This window comes from Rhagoletis pomonella, unplaced genomic scaffold (assembly GCF_013731165.1).
Source record: "Rhagoletis pomonella isolate Grant_MI unplaced genomic scaffold, Rhpom_1.0 Rhpom_scaffold_00010, whole genome shotgun sequence".
In the NCBI taxonomy this organism is placed as follows: Eukaryota; Metazoa; Arthropoda; class Insecta; order Diptera; family Tephritidae; genus Rhagoletis; species Rhagoletis pomonella.
The window spans coordinates 36,380,557-36,397,105 of NW_023458564.1; the positions used below are offsets into that span (position 1 = coordinate 36,380,557).

At 35.0% G+C, this 16,549-nt stretch overlaps 1 protein-coding gene across 1 annotated transcript; it reads left to right on the forward strand.

The window, feature by feature from the left end:
- The first annotated feature begins 3,582 nt into the window (after positions 1 to 3,582).
- On the forward strand, positions 3,583 to 14,660 carry LOC118746303. The gene is made up of 2 exons (XM_036480148.1): positions 3,583 to 4,715; positions 13,303 to 14,660. Exons 1-2 carry the CDS (start codon positions 4,680 to 4,682, stop codon positions 14,377 to 14,379), a joined length of 1,113 nt encoding a protein of 370 aa, XP_036336041.1. The 5' UTR covers positions 3,583 to 4,679; the 3' UTR covers positions 14,380 to 14,660.
- Positions 14,661 to 16,549: the final 1,889 nt, after the last annotated feature.

Sequence of the window (16,549 nt, forward strand, 5' to 3'; positions counted from 1 at the left end):
CAAAGTATCATTTTAAAAGTAAGGCCAAGTGTAGACGGGAGAAAGCGAATGGTGTTCAATATTCAAAGGAGATGAAAATGTTTTTCACATACGAAATCTTGAAATATGAATGTCAAAATAGAAAGAATCAATTACGATGGCAGCTAAGTTAAGTAAATGTTACTACTGATAGAACACACAAGAAAGGAACAACAAATCGCGACCATTAGAACCACCGAAAATCAAATATTTGCATTCGTGTCATTTTTCTGTTTTGCCTAAATGCCATGATGAACAAATAGAGAACGAAGCAAAAAGTTAAAGGCAAATTCTTTGATATTTGCAAGAGCAACAATGCGCTCTCGTACTTTGCTCCACCAATACTTTTGCAATTGTATAATTGTGCATGCAAAATCGCTTTACTCGCTTGTGCACTTGTCGCTGTCATTTTATTCTTTTGCATCGCACAGTGGAATTGGTTTAAGTGTTTATTGCTTAATTTTTTTTTTTTTTGTTATCCCTTATCCGTAAATTTTGAAAGATTTTGCAAAACAGAGGTCATAATACACTGACAAAAATAAGAAATTAAATCAGAGCACAAATAAGCACAACTTCACAGCTTTGGCGTTTACGTATTCGTATTTGGTTACAGTTACCAAATCTAGTGTTGAGAGAAATATATTTGATTGACTTTTCTCTGAGTGTAGAAACACTACCTTTTATGATGCCGCCTTAGTCCGATATTTTCTGCTAAAACAGTTTTATTCTAGCATAGAATCGTGCCTGTATTTCTTTACAGTTCTTGTCCAATACAGTTCCGCATTTTAACAAGCTCTTATTGATCCTGTGAGCGGGAGTAAAGTCAACCTTTGAAATTTATTTAAAGTGATATATCATGGTACTCGTATGTAGTGTTTTGGTCACCAGGCTACTGAGGCATAGGCGACAATCGGACGTGGGCAGTGATAATTAAGAAATAACATATAATTCTTGTCTTTAGAGATCTATGTAGGTACTTATGTATGTATGACGGGCCGTCGAGAGAAAACGTGGGTCTCGGCCTGAAAAATCACGGGCACATAAATTGTATTAATTTAAAAGCGATTGAGAGTTTTTCGTGCAAGGTTTCTTTATCGTATAAAAGCCTATAACGAAGGAGCAGTTTCTAGTGGAAATATCGCAATTTTTTTTTAATCCCGGGCTCGGGGGAATCCAAATTCGACGGGAATGCATGCATGTACATATGTATGTATGTACATATGAGTAGCCAAAAAAGTGGTAGCAAAGTGCTCTATGTAAAAATTTTCGATTTTTAGTTTTTGGTGGTTAGCGTACCAGTATTTAAAGTAGTTTCATGTCCACTAACAATACAGTGCGAAATCCTTATATATTCTGAAAAAAATAGCATCAAATGTTAGCTACTCTAGCAAAAGTCGCTATAATACTTACGGTATGTACAATATGTACACTTTCAAAAGTCGCCTTAATATTTATTGTACGTATTTATACAAGTACAAAAGTCTCCATCTTCTGAAGAACCTAGAAAACTTCAAGAAAACGGTAGTGCCGGTACATAGTGAAAGACGTCGTAAAAAAGAAGCAGATGAATCTTCATGGAAGAGAGAACGCGAAAAGCTAAAGAAAGCTAGCTATGTTAAAGTTACTGTTTCAAAACTCGCTATATTCATTCTTTTGTATATAAAATTTGCACAAACTACCATACTGCGATTTTGTTTTTTATTGTTATTAAGGTCTTATTTATCAAAGTTTTCAGATATTAAAAAAAAAGATACAATTTGGATTTTACTTGTTGTTGTAGACGTTTTTTTTAATTTATGGCTTACTTTTATAAAATCACATAACGCTTTTTGCAAGTGGACTACTTATGTATAATATGAATTATGCACAACTGATTTTTAAGCAAAAAATACAACCGACTCAATGCTCGTATAAAAATTTAAGAGTACCATTAATTTCTTCACGAACCAATGATCGGGACTTAACCAAATTAGTATGGGACCACGCTTGAGATAAAAAACGGTTTACATGGTCTAAAGTTATCCAGTAACATACATAAGAAATTAAAAAAAAATATCGAATGAATTGATAACTTTTTCCCCTTTTTTTTAAGTCGCCTAAAAATTAAAAAAACAATTTTTATGTGAAAATTTTTCATATTTTATCTTAGAATAAAGACTGCATGTTTCGGGAATAATTTTAAGGCAATCTTAATTTACCATTAGGAAGTTTTTAGTAGAAACACGGACTTTTTTCCAGTGTAAACTTGCTTGCCTTAGAAGTAGAGAGAAAAGTTCATAAAATAAAAAAATTCGTTTTTACTTGCTTTGCGTATTTAGAGCAGCCGTGAATACATAGAGTTGCCAGATTGGTTTTTTTTGTGTCTCTTTACTACATTGTTTGTTTACGATAGCGCTGAAATCGACATACCTATGTCTAGTTCTTATTAAGAACTTCATAAAGCATACTGAGGTAATAGTTCTATTTCTCAATCCCAGCGTCTGTGTATTTGAAAAGGTAGTTACCCTATGAATTCAAATAATTAAATTGCATGTATACATGTATAGATGTATGTATGTATATATCAATCAAAATTGCACTCGAATAAAATATGAAGATATGAAATATGAACAATACAAATTCGATATTCGATCCAAATACATTTTACTTAGCATAAGCCTACCGTGCAGCGATAATATATGTATGTAAGTATGTATGTATATGAATGTAGGTATTTATGTTTATACATGCATACATACGTATGTACTACATACAAATATTCTTATTTTGTTCTGTTTCCATTGCTACTGCCGTGTCTCTGCGGCTATACTATGATTGCGTCTGCCGTGTATGCAAAGGTGTTTTCATGCCTTGCCGTCTCGAAATGTGTTTGTGGATATCTTTTATTGTATACACCACCCTCGTACAACTCCCCCTCCGACCAATGTTTTAGCTGTTGGTGGAATACATATTTTGTATTCGTTAGCTCTAGCATTAGCAGCACATCTTGTGCACTTGTACATTTGTGTTGGTGTATTTTTGTGTGTTTGCGACTGCTACTAGCTCGTTTGGCTTGGGTTTTACTTGGCTTGGTTGGCGACTACCACTACTCGTACTTTGGCCACCTCTGTAGGTGGTTGTTGGTGTCGACGTTGTCGTTGCCGTTGGAGTGGCTGAATATAAATACCCATTGCTCTATGCCACAATGGCATTCCCTGGTATACGTATGCACATCTTTTTGTACATACATATCTACATATACATATATATATTATATATATATATATATATATTTACCACATAGACGTTTTGGCTGTTATGTCTGCTATAGCATACGCTACCGATTATTGTTTGTATGCATGTGTTGTTGCCTAGCGCTATGTAATATGTATTATTGTTGTTCTACTTATCGCTTATAAGTGTATATAGGCATGAATGTAAGTATATATTCATACTCTAGTTGCGATTGCCATGTGGCTGATATAGACATACTGCGTATGTATGTACATACGTATGTACTATTTATGTAAGTATTTACGTCTGTTGTGCTCAGTGTTGCTGCTGATTTCGTGTGGCTGTCTTTTGTATGTGTTGGCAGTTGTTGGTTTTTCTCATACAAATATTGTACGGGTTTTATTTCATATGGCCAAACAACACACGAACCAACACCAGTGTCACTAGTCGCTTCTCGTTACTCAGCAGTTAAGCATTACAGCAAGGCAAAGCGCTAAAGTACACTGAGCCGGAATAGAATTGACCAAGGGTCGGAGCAAGTGAGAACATCAATATAAAATAAGTAAACAACAACAGTAACAAGAACAAATAAGCGGGGAGTGTGTAAACTACCTACTCGAATGATATAAAAGGTGCCTGCTACTTCGTTCCTAGTAGGAGAGACGCGACTACAAGGCCTCAAGGCGAGCCGAGTAAAGTGTTTGGAAACATCGTCCATTGGCAGTATCCGTTCGTCAGGTGGAGCTATACTGCACATCGAGCAATGTGTTGATCGCGCACTGGGGAGCATCAGAAGAGTATTCGATCAACGCACACTTGCATACTTGCATACTGGCTCTCACATATGTATGTTAATAGGTACATACGTGCATGTTCGTATGCGCATTGCTAAAAGTGGGGGACGGCGAAAGAGAACGCCAAGCTACGGAAGCAAGTGGTTAATCACCGTTGAAGCTGCAGCTGCATACAGCTGCTAAACTACACCTGCAAGTGTGTGTTGAGAGCGTCGCATGCATACGTTCGTAACCAAGCGATGCAACAATATAATAACAATAACAACCGATTTAATGAGAAACAAAACAGCAAGTCATACTAGTACTGCACTGTAGTCTTACCAAAGGCTTCATTTCGTTGATTTGTCAAACTGCGTACAGAGCACAAGTGGGTGTAACGAGAACGAGTGTGACGAAACACGAGGTGGGAAAGTGAAGTTGGCGTTAAATAAATACAATCGCGCACGCTAAAATAGTTGAGCGCAGTGAAGAACGACAGCACTTTTGATTTCGAGCGGTTTTTTGCTAGTTTTAAAGAAAGCAATTCCTCCATCAAGAAAAACATATGTATGTATGTACATCGGAAAAGAATTTTAAATCGTGAACAATTGAACGCATCAGTCATTTGTCCCAGCTTCTTAACTAGAAAACCCACCAATAACCAAATCGGCTATCATGACTACTAAACCGTCCAAGCGCGCCAGCAAAGGGGTAAGTTTTCCATATCAAATGTGGGCACTTTTTTTTTTTAGTATTGTCTTACCTACCAACCCTACTCAGCTAGAGCACCGTGCAAAATATTATGCATAGCTTGCATGCGTCCAGTCGTGTCCCACCAAACCCGCATCAACTGTCCAGCCGTGGTCAGCACTTTCATGCAAACCTACTCGTTCATTCGTTGCTTTATTCATTGTTTGTTCATTGAATGTGGGTAGTGACTAGAAAGATGGGTTTGGTGCGATATTTTCTATACTTAAATTGACAAGTATGCTGTGCTACAACAGCACATTTATCGTAAAAAAAAGCGCACAAAAGTCTCTCTGATATGAAAATACACAAGTACATATGTATGTATGTATGTTTGAATGTAATTCTGAGCATTCCATTCGAATGCGTGTGCGAGTGCCATGCATGTGTTGGTGCAGTGTTCGTTCGCGTGCACCTTCATTGTATTTATTTAACCACGTCAAACAACGCACGCATAGAGGGTTATTTTTATGTTTTATAGAATAACGAATAGAACCACAACAATAACAATGACAACACGCTCAAATAGCACTGAATATTTAAATAGACATATGTACATATTTACATACATACACCAAACGTGTATGCCCCCCATACATACTTGTGTATCTTCGCATTGACAATAGCCAAACAGACTCGTTGCCATTGCAACTGCCAACATTTACAGTAGTTTATGTCACCACTTGTGGCAATAACAGACACATACGTACATACATGTAAATGAACATAGGCCAAGTCACGCTCTCTTTATGGGGATAGAATGCTACGTACCACATACATAGAGGCAGGCCCTATTAACGTGGGCTATTGAAAATGGCCAGCTGAACGGCTGCGAATCACGAAATGTTTATTTTGGTCCTATGAAAGCACATTAAATGACGTCGTTTGATAAGACTTATTTGTGAATTTTGATTGAATTAACATTAGAAATACTGAAAAATCGACATACCTTGAGATACGGACAGGGGTCATTTAACCTAACCGGGAAGCTTTCCTATAAGGGCGATGGTTAAAGGGATAGTGGCCCCAAGAGCAAAGGGCGTGGCACCTCTCACCCCTATTTTTGCATAGAATTCCTTTCTGCGTAGGTGGCCTTCGGCCGCACTCAGTGATTACATATAGTCCTTACTAAGTAGACTTCTATGATCTGTTTTGTCAAAGTGTATCTATATATATAATACGCGAAGCCACTTTTTGTGCAGTATAAAAGATCTGCACCGTTCGTTCGATTTTCATAAATGGGGTGTCAAATTAAAACGCTTGGCCTGTTGATGTGCAAACTGGTTTTATTTTTTCTAAAGGATTGCCACCCGTTAAATAAATAAACTCAAGCTATTTACTAATCAATGCCCTCAGATCCGCACCGTCCGTTCGATTGTCGAAAGTGAAGTTAATTTAATTTGACAATGTTCAGTAAGGTTTTACTTTTTCGAAAAGAGTTGCCACCAGTTAAGAAATTAGGCTCAAATTATTTATGGATATCAACCGAAATTGTTTTGAAAAGGCTTTATATCTTAAGTACGTTTAGGAGGGTTGCCACATGTTTAAAAAATTTAAGTCAATGTTAATTAGAGGAATTTGGTAAGTGAATAAGGTATCACGATATGGGTGTCAGACAAAAGAGGTTTAAGAAATATTTGGTTTAAGAATTTAGAATATTTTTGCCGTGTTTGAGGGTTGTCCCAGTTTAAAAGGTAGAATTAAAATTATTTAATAAATTAAATGAATTTATAAACGATGGTTATCAATGGTAATGGGTTTCAGAACTATATTAAGGAGTGTTGCCACGTATTTAAAAAATAAATATCTACTTAATTCATCAGTTACTTGAAATATTTATAACAATGTCATACGAAAAAGATTTAAGGAAATTTTTGTTCGAAAAACATTTTTAAGGGGGTTGCCGCTTAAAACCTCAACTTCAACTTAATTCATCAGTTAATTGAAATATGTATAACAATGCCAGACGATAAAAAAAATTTTAGTTTGAAAATACTTTTAAAGGGGTTGCCACCTGTTTTAAAAGTCGAATTTGTTTTAATTATACACAAGCTACATAAATGAAATATCGAAATATTAGTGTCAAACGAAAGAGATTTAGAAAACTTCAGGCTGATAATATTTTTAAGTAGGGTTGTCATCTATTTTTTTAAGGTCACATTAAAGAACACGTATGCTACATATGTAGATGTGCAGTAACATTTAATTTTTTGAAATTGGAACTTTTTTTTAGCGATACGAGAAGATTTGGAATTTGAGGAAATGAAAACCCACTCCATGCGAGACATCTCAGCACCCAGAAATGAGCGCAAGTGAAAATTGTGCTCCTAGGGCCCCATAGAGGGTTTAGGCGGTCGGGGCTGCGTTTGTGTAAAATGGGGAGTAGAAGTTGCCACGCCCCCACTCCTTTAGCCCACCGTTTCTTTAACCATCGCCAATTCTTTTAAAATTAATTTTAATTAAAAAAACCTATATTCTCACAAACTTCGACACATGTCGGAAATTTTTAGTATCTCTCATTTCAAACCTCATTTTCGAAAATCGAACGAACGGTACAGATCTGATCACAGACTTTGGGTATTATACAGGGTGTCCTAGACCACCCGTTCACCCCCTCTAAAATGTAGGGAAATATTTTTGATTAAAATCCGCAAAAATTTTACCGACTAAATCGGGGATGCTCTATCTTTTGGTGGTTTTGTCAACTTTTGGTTTCGACCGGAAGTGGGTGGACCGGAAGTCCATTTTTTTCAAATTAGATATGCATACGTAACTTTTGTTTGAAACTTTTTCCTCAGGAGCGCCGTCTTCAACCTTTAAAAGATCTTCGAACTTAATTCGTCCTGGACTTTTAAAATGGACCAAAATGTTGTTATTGGAAAACGAAAAATATATGAACTACCAAGTCGAGGACGCTCTATCTTTCGGTTGTATTACCGACTTCCGGTTTCGAATGCAAATGGGTTATACTGACCTTTTTTTTAATAGGATTACAATTTTCAACGTTGATTCGGATTTTGCACGTAAAAATACATACCTCTTGTCTGAAACTTTTTTCCGGTTTGGACCGGAAGTGGGTAAAACTAACCGGAAGTCCATTTTTTAAATTACACATGTACATTTGGATTCTGTGGACAAAAATACGAAACTTCTGTTTGAATCTTTTTAATCGAAAGTGCCTTTATCAACACTTTTAGACAGGAATCCAGGACGAGCCTAAGTTCGAAGGCCATTTAGAGAAAAAATAGACTTCCGATCAGTTGAACCCACATCCGGTCGAAACCGGAAGACGATAATACCACCAAAATATAGAGCATCCTCGATTTAGTTGGTAAAATTTGTTTCGGGATTCAATAAAAAAAAGTCCTTTCATTTTAGAGGAGGTGAACCGATGGTCTAGCACACCCTGTATACATTGTTTTTTTTTTTTAATTGTAGTAAATATTAACGCAGAATAAGGAAAAGCTTAGAGGAATACCATCAGGTTGAAATAAGGGCTGAGTGGTTAAAAACAAGAAAATTCAATGAAAAACGTTATAAAGTATTTTCGCAGGAGGTGAAAACGATTTAAATAATTATTTCTACAAGACTAATTTGAATTTTGTGAATATCATAATTTTCCTTTGAAATACAGCAAAAAAGAATGCTAAAGGTCAACAAATTTTTGAACATGGTCAACGTCGCCTCTCATTTCAGCCCATAAAGTAAAGAGTGTTGATGTTTGCTGCAGTTTTCTTTTAATCGACGTAACTTGAACTTTATTTACAAGAAAAATTATTGCGCTATCTCTATTCCTTTCTCTTATATTAGATCTTAAACAAAAATAAATGTGATTTAGCCCTTAGTGGGACGTTTCGGTATGAGTTCGTAAAGAACACTCGTTTAAATTTCAAATTACCTACGTACAATGTAAAAAAAAATAAAAAATAGGGGTATATTGTTTTCGGTATAGAACAATCCTAGGAGGAGAGAGCATAAAAATTCCGACTTTACTTTTTCACATGAAATTTTTGGACCACCCTAATGTACATACAGCAAATCGCGAAACACATATCATTTAGGTTATATGTATTCATCAATTCAGTCCCAAATTTCGAGATTTTGTCAAGATTTTGCAAATCGCACCGATTTGAAATCGTACAATTTCCAGCACATATCCGTTTGTTCTTTCACTTTCACTAAAGCCCACTTTGCTGATTTTTCTAAACCTTAAATTGGATTTGGACACCTTATGACTAGAGCTGTCAAACTATCGATAGATATTATCGATAGTTTTTTATTTATATTACCATCGATATTTGTTACCAACTATCGATAGCTGCTGACCATGTTACGCATTTCCATCCATACAAAGTATGTTAGAAAATTGTTGTATGTTGTAAGGAAATAAATTCTCAAAAATCAACACGATTTTTAGCAACTTAAAAATTGCACTATGTTCTATTAAAATTTGGCTATAAAACTGCATTGCAGTCATTTTTCTAGAAGTTCTAATTAAAATGCTTGAGATTTTGATAAAATTGTTGATTTTTCTAATTTTTGTACAAAGATTTAAATTTGGATTTTTATGGTTTTGATCATAATAAAAACATTACAAGATAAATTTATTCTATAAATTTTTCGGCCATGATTTTTATCTGACGTTTGCCAACATTTTAAAATCATATAAAATTGAAAATAAAAAAATTAAATTGTTCACAATTTTTGTTCCCAGCCAGCAAAATCATCGTAAACAAGCTCGTAATTGGATATTTTCTCGAAGAAAAACCGGATTAAAAATCGTTTATGATAGCCGTTTACGACTCTTTTTCGAGCACTTTTTCGCTTTAAATTGTGCATCGCCTACGACCAGTCGTAAACGGATCGAAAAAGCATTCGTATGCGAATATTTTTACGTCCGTTTTTTAATTGTAAACGAGTCTCGTAAACGATTAATTCACGTTAAAAAAAAGCGTCTTTTTACACTGCTTTATCTACTGTTTTTGAAGGCTAAAAATAGAGGCAATTAATTAATTCAAATTATTGTAGTTCTTCTATTGAATGGAATTATAATTAATAAATATTTATAGTGCCGGATCAAAGTATTGGCACAGAGAATTTTTCGCAATGTATGCAAAGTTTTTTACTTGAATTTCTTCTCGCACATTTTGTTTTTTTAATATAGTTAGTATGAAGACCTACTTTAAAATCAGATTTTTGAGAAAAATTCTAAGTACGCAGTTTTATATCCCATTATATTTTAGTATAACATAGTGCAAGGTTGAAGTTGCCAGAAAACCGCGTTGATTTTTGGCAATTTTTTCACGCAGTTTCTTCCATGCAAATTATGTGCAACATTTTTTTTTTATATGGAAGAAAAATCTGATTTGAAAGTAGAACTTCATACTAACTATATTTTAATAAAAAAACAATTAGAGAAGAAATCAGAATAAAAAACTTTGCATTCATGGCGAAAAATTCTCTGTGCCAATATTTTTTTCACGGCACGGTATATGTGAAGATATTTTCAGATAAATAAATATTAAAAAACTATCTATTAACAAATTAACAATTAAATAAGAGGGGTTTAATATATATTATAAAGTAGCTGAATTTATTTTTTATCTTTTTTGCCGATAGGCTGCAAATTTTTTTTGCCGGTCGTGTTCATATTGGAAGTGCTTCTTTGAAACGGAAATAAAAACTTCTTCGTCGGAGTTAAATTTTTGACGAAAAGCACCTAAGAAAATAAAGTGAAAAATTAAACTCCATTGGAAATCGGAAAATTTAATTAAGTAAAAAGTGGTAAAAAATATTAATATCCGTACTTCTTATTGCCGCAGTCGTTGCCAAACCAATAGCTCTGCTTTTGGTACCAGTTCCCTTCCACGAGAAAAGTAGTGCTACCTCATCTATAATAATTTTCCACCAGCACGTTCTTAAATATTAATCTACATTTAAAATATTTATATCCTTTAGTGTTGCGCCGCGCAGCCTGTGAAAGAATTGCAAAACTCGTTAAATTAATTTGTATTTTTGAATTACATATGTAGTAGCTACTTACAAGAAGTTTAATTATAAAAGAAAGTGGTAGATCGTCCTTTGCATTTGCACCAGTCTGCCAATAAATTACATACTTAATAATTCACTTAAATTGAATATTTATCAAACTACTTACTTATAAAATATTGTGATTGAAGAAAAATTGTCAACAAAACTAAAATTTTTTCTTGTGCTGACAAATTACTACAAGCCTCTTTCTATTATATATTTTTTTTTATCGTTTACGAGCTTTTCTCTAACTTTTTGGCGATACGAGAATCCCTCGTAAAACATAATGTTCGTAAAATGTACGTTTTCTTGCTGGCTGGGTTGTTTGATATTGAAAATGAGAATGTGTGTGTGAGTTTGAGTTTAGAATTTTAAAATTAAAAATGGTTTTACCTTGTTATATTTTTATCGTGGTTTTGATTATATAATGAGCTATACTGCTTTATGAATAAATTTATGAAACGCCTTTCTATCGTTTTGTGGCAGTCTGTATGTAATTTAAACGTTAAACTAAGTTTATTTATTTATTTATTTAAACAAACTAAACTTATAACTAAAATTACAAGCTAGTATCTTTATTGGCGATAGCAACGCAAGCCTTACGCTAATTAAACTAAGTTATTTTTTATTAATGCAATAACAAGCCGCCGCTGCACAGTGGTTCAAAACTGGAATTTACTGTTCATAATTCACTAGAGTCTTCATTTTTCAACCAATTTCATTAATTTATAAAACTTAAAAAACTAGCATGAGACCAGTTGACCCCGATTTTTGAATTTTTGTTTGCTTACATTAAATTTTTTAGAGCAAAGTGGCGAAAAAGTTGCAATTTTGAAGAAAATCGATTCTCCTTTTCCAGCTAATAAATATTATATAATGAAACCTAGTTGAAAACAATTGTAGCGTTCCCCCGAAACGAAAAAAGTTTCACAAGAAAAATTGTATATGTTATAAAAAAATTTCACCAAAATTAAAAAAAAAAATTAGGTTTTAGAAAACCTTGGGTATGCAGTTTTATAGATCATTCAATTTAAGTATGATAAAGTGCAAATTGAAAGTGGCTAAGAGGTCGCGTTGATTATTAATATTTTTTTTTTTGTTAACATTTCGAGCATATCTGCATGCTAAATGGGAAATAAATGCATTTTTTATATTATTAAAAAGCAAGGCAAACTCTTAGCCACTTGCAACTTGCAATTTATTGTGCTAAAATTTAATGATCTATAAAACTGCATACCCGAAATTTTTGTAAAAACCAAAAAATAATAATAATTTTGGTGAACATTTTTTTATAACATTTAAAATTGTTTTAACTTTTTTCGTTTTGAGTCAACCCTACAATGGTTTTCAACTAGTTTTTCTTATATGTATAATATTTATTATCTGGAACAGGAGAAATGATTTTCTTCAAAATTGCTACTTTTCCTGCACTTTTCACTTAAAAATGTAATATATGAAAATTCAAAAATCAGGCCCAACTGGTCTCTTGCAAATTTTATTAGCTTTTATTAAAAAAAAAATCATCAAATTGAGTGAAAAATGAAGGCTCCAGTGAATTGTAAACACTTAAGCCAGTTTTTTGCCACTAGCTGTAGTGGTTAGCAGTGTGTAGTGTGTTAGCAGTGCAGGAGAAGCTCGGCCAAACACTAACATATGTATAAGGGCCAATCTATTATTATCTATTATTATTAATAACAAGCCTAGAAGTTTATAATTTATACTCGATAATTTTAGTGAGCTTGAGGCCGCTTTTAATGAAAAATTATAGTGGAAAAACAGCAACAAATAATAAAATACAAATAAAAATATTGAACTTACATTTAAATACAACGCATAACAACAAAAATCCAACTAACACTAGGAATTTTCATAAAAAAAATAAAAATTTGATATAATTTCGATAGTACTATCGATTTCAGATTTTTTTTAAGTTTTTTCAGAGGTCGCTATTTTAATTATTTCGCACACTAAGGCCTTGTGAAATAAAAATTTAAATCTTTATTCTGCATTCGTTGTTATTGTTACATGGTACTTTTCTTGTTTGTAAAGAGTACCAAGTAACTAAAATAATTTGATATTAGTGGAGATAATTAGTTCAAAGGACGATTTTTTTTATTATCCTGAGTACGAAAATTCCGTCTACTGTAGATTCAAAATTGTTTTATTTTTTAATTTTATGCTGCTATAAACACATATTTTTTCTGATACTCTGAACGGTACTCATTAAATTAGTTTTTAAATTTTTTCCTTTTCCTTTTACCGATCTCTTTAGGCGATAGACCTTCCGTTCTCGACGGAGTATCAATTAAACTTTACTCCAAGTACACCGCTACACGCATGCTCCAGTTATTCCTTTATTTCAAATAGTAGAATGTCTTCTAATACAGCTTCCAAAGATATGGTCCTATACCTAAAAAGGCCTGCCTTGGAGAGTTGATTAATAAGAGTTCCTCATTTTGCTGACTGATTTTATGACAGAACAATAACGATTAAGTAATCGCTTTTATTTTATTACTTTCAGGTGAAAAGCCGCAACGAGCGCAACATATTGACATTCTACGAGAAGATTGCCGTCATACACTACTATGATGAGACAAGCGTTTCACGAAATCGCTTGGCAAAGCTGTTCCACTGTTGTGCCACACAAATTCGACGCATTCTCGAACACAAGAATGAACTGCTCCAGCAATTGGCCACACTCAGCGAGTCTGATGCCACCAACTTTATTGAAGAAATGACACGTAAGCGACGCAAATTCGAAATGAGCGCAATTAGTTTCATTCTGCATCAGTGGGTGGAGCGCTGTAGGGAGTTGCGCCTGCGCAAAAGAATAACCAATCAGACGCTCAAGGACACGGCATTAAAAATGGCAGCTTTACTAAATTTGCCCAGCTTCCGACCATCGTATAGATGGTTGGATCGCTTTCGTAGCAAATACAAATACACGGACGAAGATTTGGGCACGACCGACCCGAATGCGACAGACGGTGAGCTTGCCGTGGAAGATATTATCATCGAATTTAAAGATGCGCTGCCGAACTTCATGCAGACAGAAATTTCAACAATCACCGCACTTGATAAAACAGTGAATACAGAAACGGCAAAGAAAAGTGGTGAAGTGCAAAGAGAAAGCAGTGAAAATAGCGTTGATTGTGTGCTCAGCGATGACGACGAAGTGGAAGAGGGGGGAGATGGTGCCATCGAAATTGACGATGAAATTACAACGGTAGTGAGTAAATCCAAAGACTCCAGTGGTAGTGCACCCAACACCAATGCAAATACTCCTTGCGCGATGAGCAGCGCTAATCAGGAGGAAAATACCGAACAAATTAAAATGAATGCAGGCACCACAGCGGTTCTAGGCAGTGTATTCCCTCATCTGGCTGTCATACACCAGTTTGCATTGTTGAACGCCGATGTGAAGGCTCTGGAGTTGATCTCACAATTGGGTGTACATATGCAAAGGCAAGCCATCGAGGGAGCATACAAACAGCTGACGCTGGCGCCAACGAGTGATGAGGCAAATGCAGAAAATGCGCAGACTGATGTTAATGGTCTATATGCAGCCGATCTTGATGATATTGTGCTAATTGAATGAAATACGAGTATTTCATATACACATACATATTAAGTAACTATTCGAATGCGTACATAGTTTGTACAGACATATGAATTACAATACAAGCGCTTATGGAGCGAAAACCATACGTTGCCCTACAAATTTGATAGTAATGATCGCCTTAAAATTTTGTATAACAATACACACTTGTATCATAAGTTCTAGAATTAATATACTTTTTTTAATAAGCAAAGTATGAATTTAATAGCATATCGAGATGAATAAGAAAATGTCCTTGGTTCATAAGAAAATAAAAGTTTAAGGAAATGAAGTAATAAATAAAATAGAATTTAAACTAAAATTACTGTGTAGTTTTGAGCTTTTGGCACCCGCTACATATACACGTATACAAATGTACTGGATGCATTTGCAGCTCCTTTCTTGAGTAGGTACACGTTTTTTCTTCCCGTACGAAGCTTTTGTAGTAAAGGGTAAGTTTCTGAGCAAGCTAATTGACTTCAAGCAGTTAAAGACAAATTGGTCTGCTTGTCAGCCACTTGCTATTAATCCTGGTAAGAAGAAGCTCGTCCTATTCACCATGAGGTACTATGTGCCTAATGCTTAGTTTCCCACAATCGGTGGATGTCGCTTTATTTAAGCTTTCGAACGAGTTGTGAGTTTGATACGATTCTTTTGAGTTCAAAGCCACCTTTTTTATGAATACAGATGACCGTCTCGTTACTCTCAACGCCATATACATATATGCACTCATAACACCGTACGTCAGTACATTTTGCACACCAAAATATCAATAGTGGAATTTAATTAAATTGAATGAGCGTGTGATTTGTTGGTGCTGGCGGTACAATAAATACACATGAAACAACAATCACATCCCAATTTGCCACAGGGCGAAGACGACGTCGTTACGACGTCGCTCTGGCGAAGTCGTTTTTTTGGTGAACTCGAAACGACGTCGTTGCGACGTCGCTTTGGTGAAGCCGTTACGACGTCGCCCTGGTGAAGTCGTTTGGTTGAACTCGAAACGGCGTCGAAGTGAAGTGGTTTTTTTCCAGACAAAATTCAACGTCGTTCCGACGTCGGTTTTTTCATCGAATCGAACTCGTTGCGACGTCCGTCTGGTGAAGTCGTTTGGGTGAACTCTAAACGTCGTCGTTACGACGTCGCTTTGGTGAAGCCGTTACGACGTCGCTTTGGTGAAGCCGTTACGACGTCGCCCTGGTGAAGTCGTTTGGGTGAACTCGAAACGACGTCGAAGTGAAGTCGTTTTTTTCCAGACAAAATTCAACATCGTTCCGACGTCGGTTTTTTCATCGAATCGAAGTCGTTGCGACGTCGGTCTGGTGAAGTCGTTTGGGTAAACTCGAAACGAATCCCTTTCTTCGAACCTACAAGTTTTTTGAGGAACCTTCGGTCTAGGTTGGACAAGTTCCACGCCCAAATTTTAATATATCTAAGCATAAATAAAAATCATTCATTTGGGTAGTAAACCATTTTTATTGTGACAATTTTTTATCATGATAGAATATGGAATCCACAATGTACACTTGTGCTCAGAAAATTAAGCCACCTACATCTTTTTTCAGTATTCATAATATTTTTCATATAAAATGTTTTTTTTTTATAAAGGTAGAGTTCACTCTATTGGCCTTATTAATAAAAAATAAAATTTGTGGGAATAAGGTTTTTTTTTTTAATTTGGTAGAAAACTGTGCTTTTACTTTACAGCGTGGCGACGAACAACTGTTACCCAGGTTTTTTTGAGAAATAAAAGGGTCCTTATGTGTTAACTTACAAAAAATGATGGCGTGCATGTCCATTAGCGAAATTTAATATTTTTATGGTGGATTCTAGTGCTTCAAACTATACTCTAATATATATCAAAACAATGCATTACAATTTTGCCAAAGAACCCCCGAAAAACGCATAAATTGCGACTTTTTTTTATTATTGAATCAATGTTGAAATGGGATCTGAAGAGGGAAGCGAGACGTATTTGCTGCATAAGAAGAGAGAGGCCGAAATACGTGAGTGGCGACGGCGAGTACCGCAGACGATGGAACGATAAGCTGTATGAGCTTACAACGACATGACCATAGTGCAGCGAATTAAAATACAGAGGCTCCGCTAGCTTGGCCATGTCGTTCGAATGGACACCGACGCTCCAGCTCTGAAAAAATTCAATTCG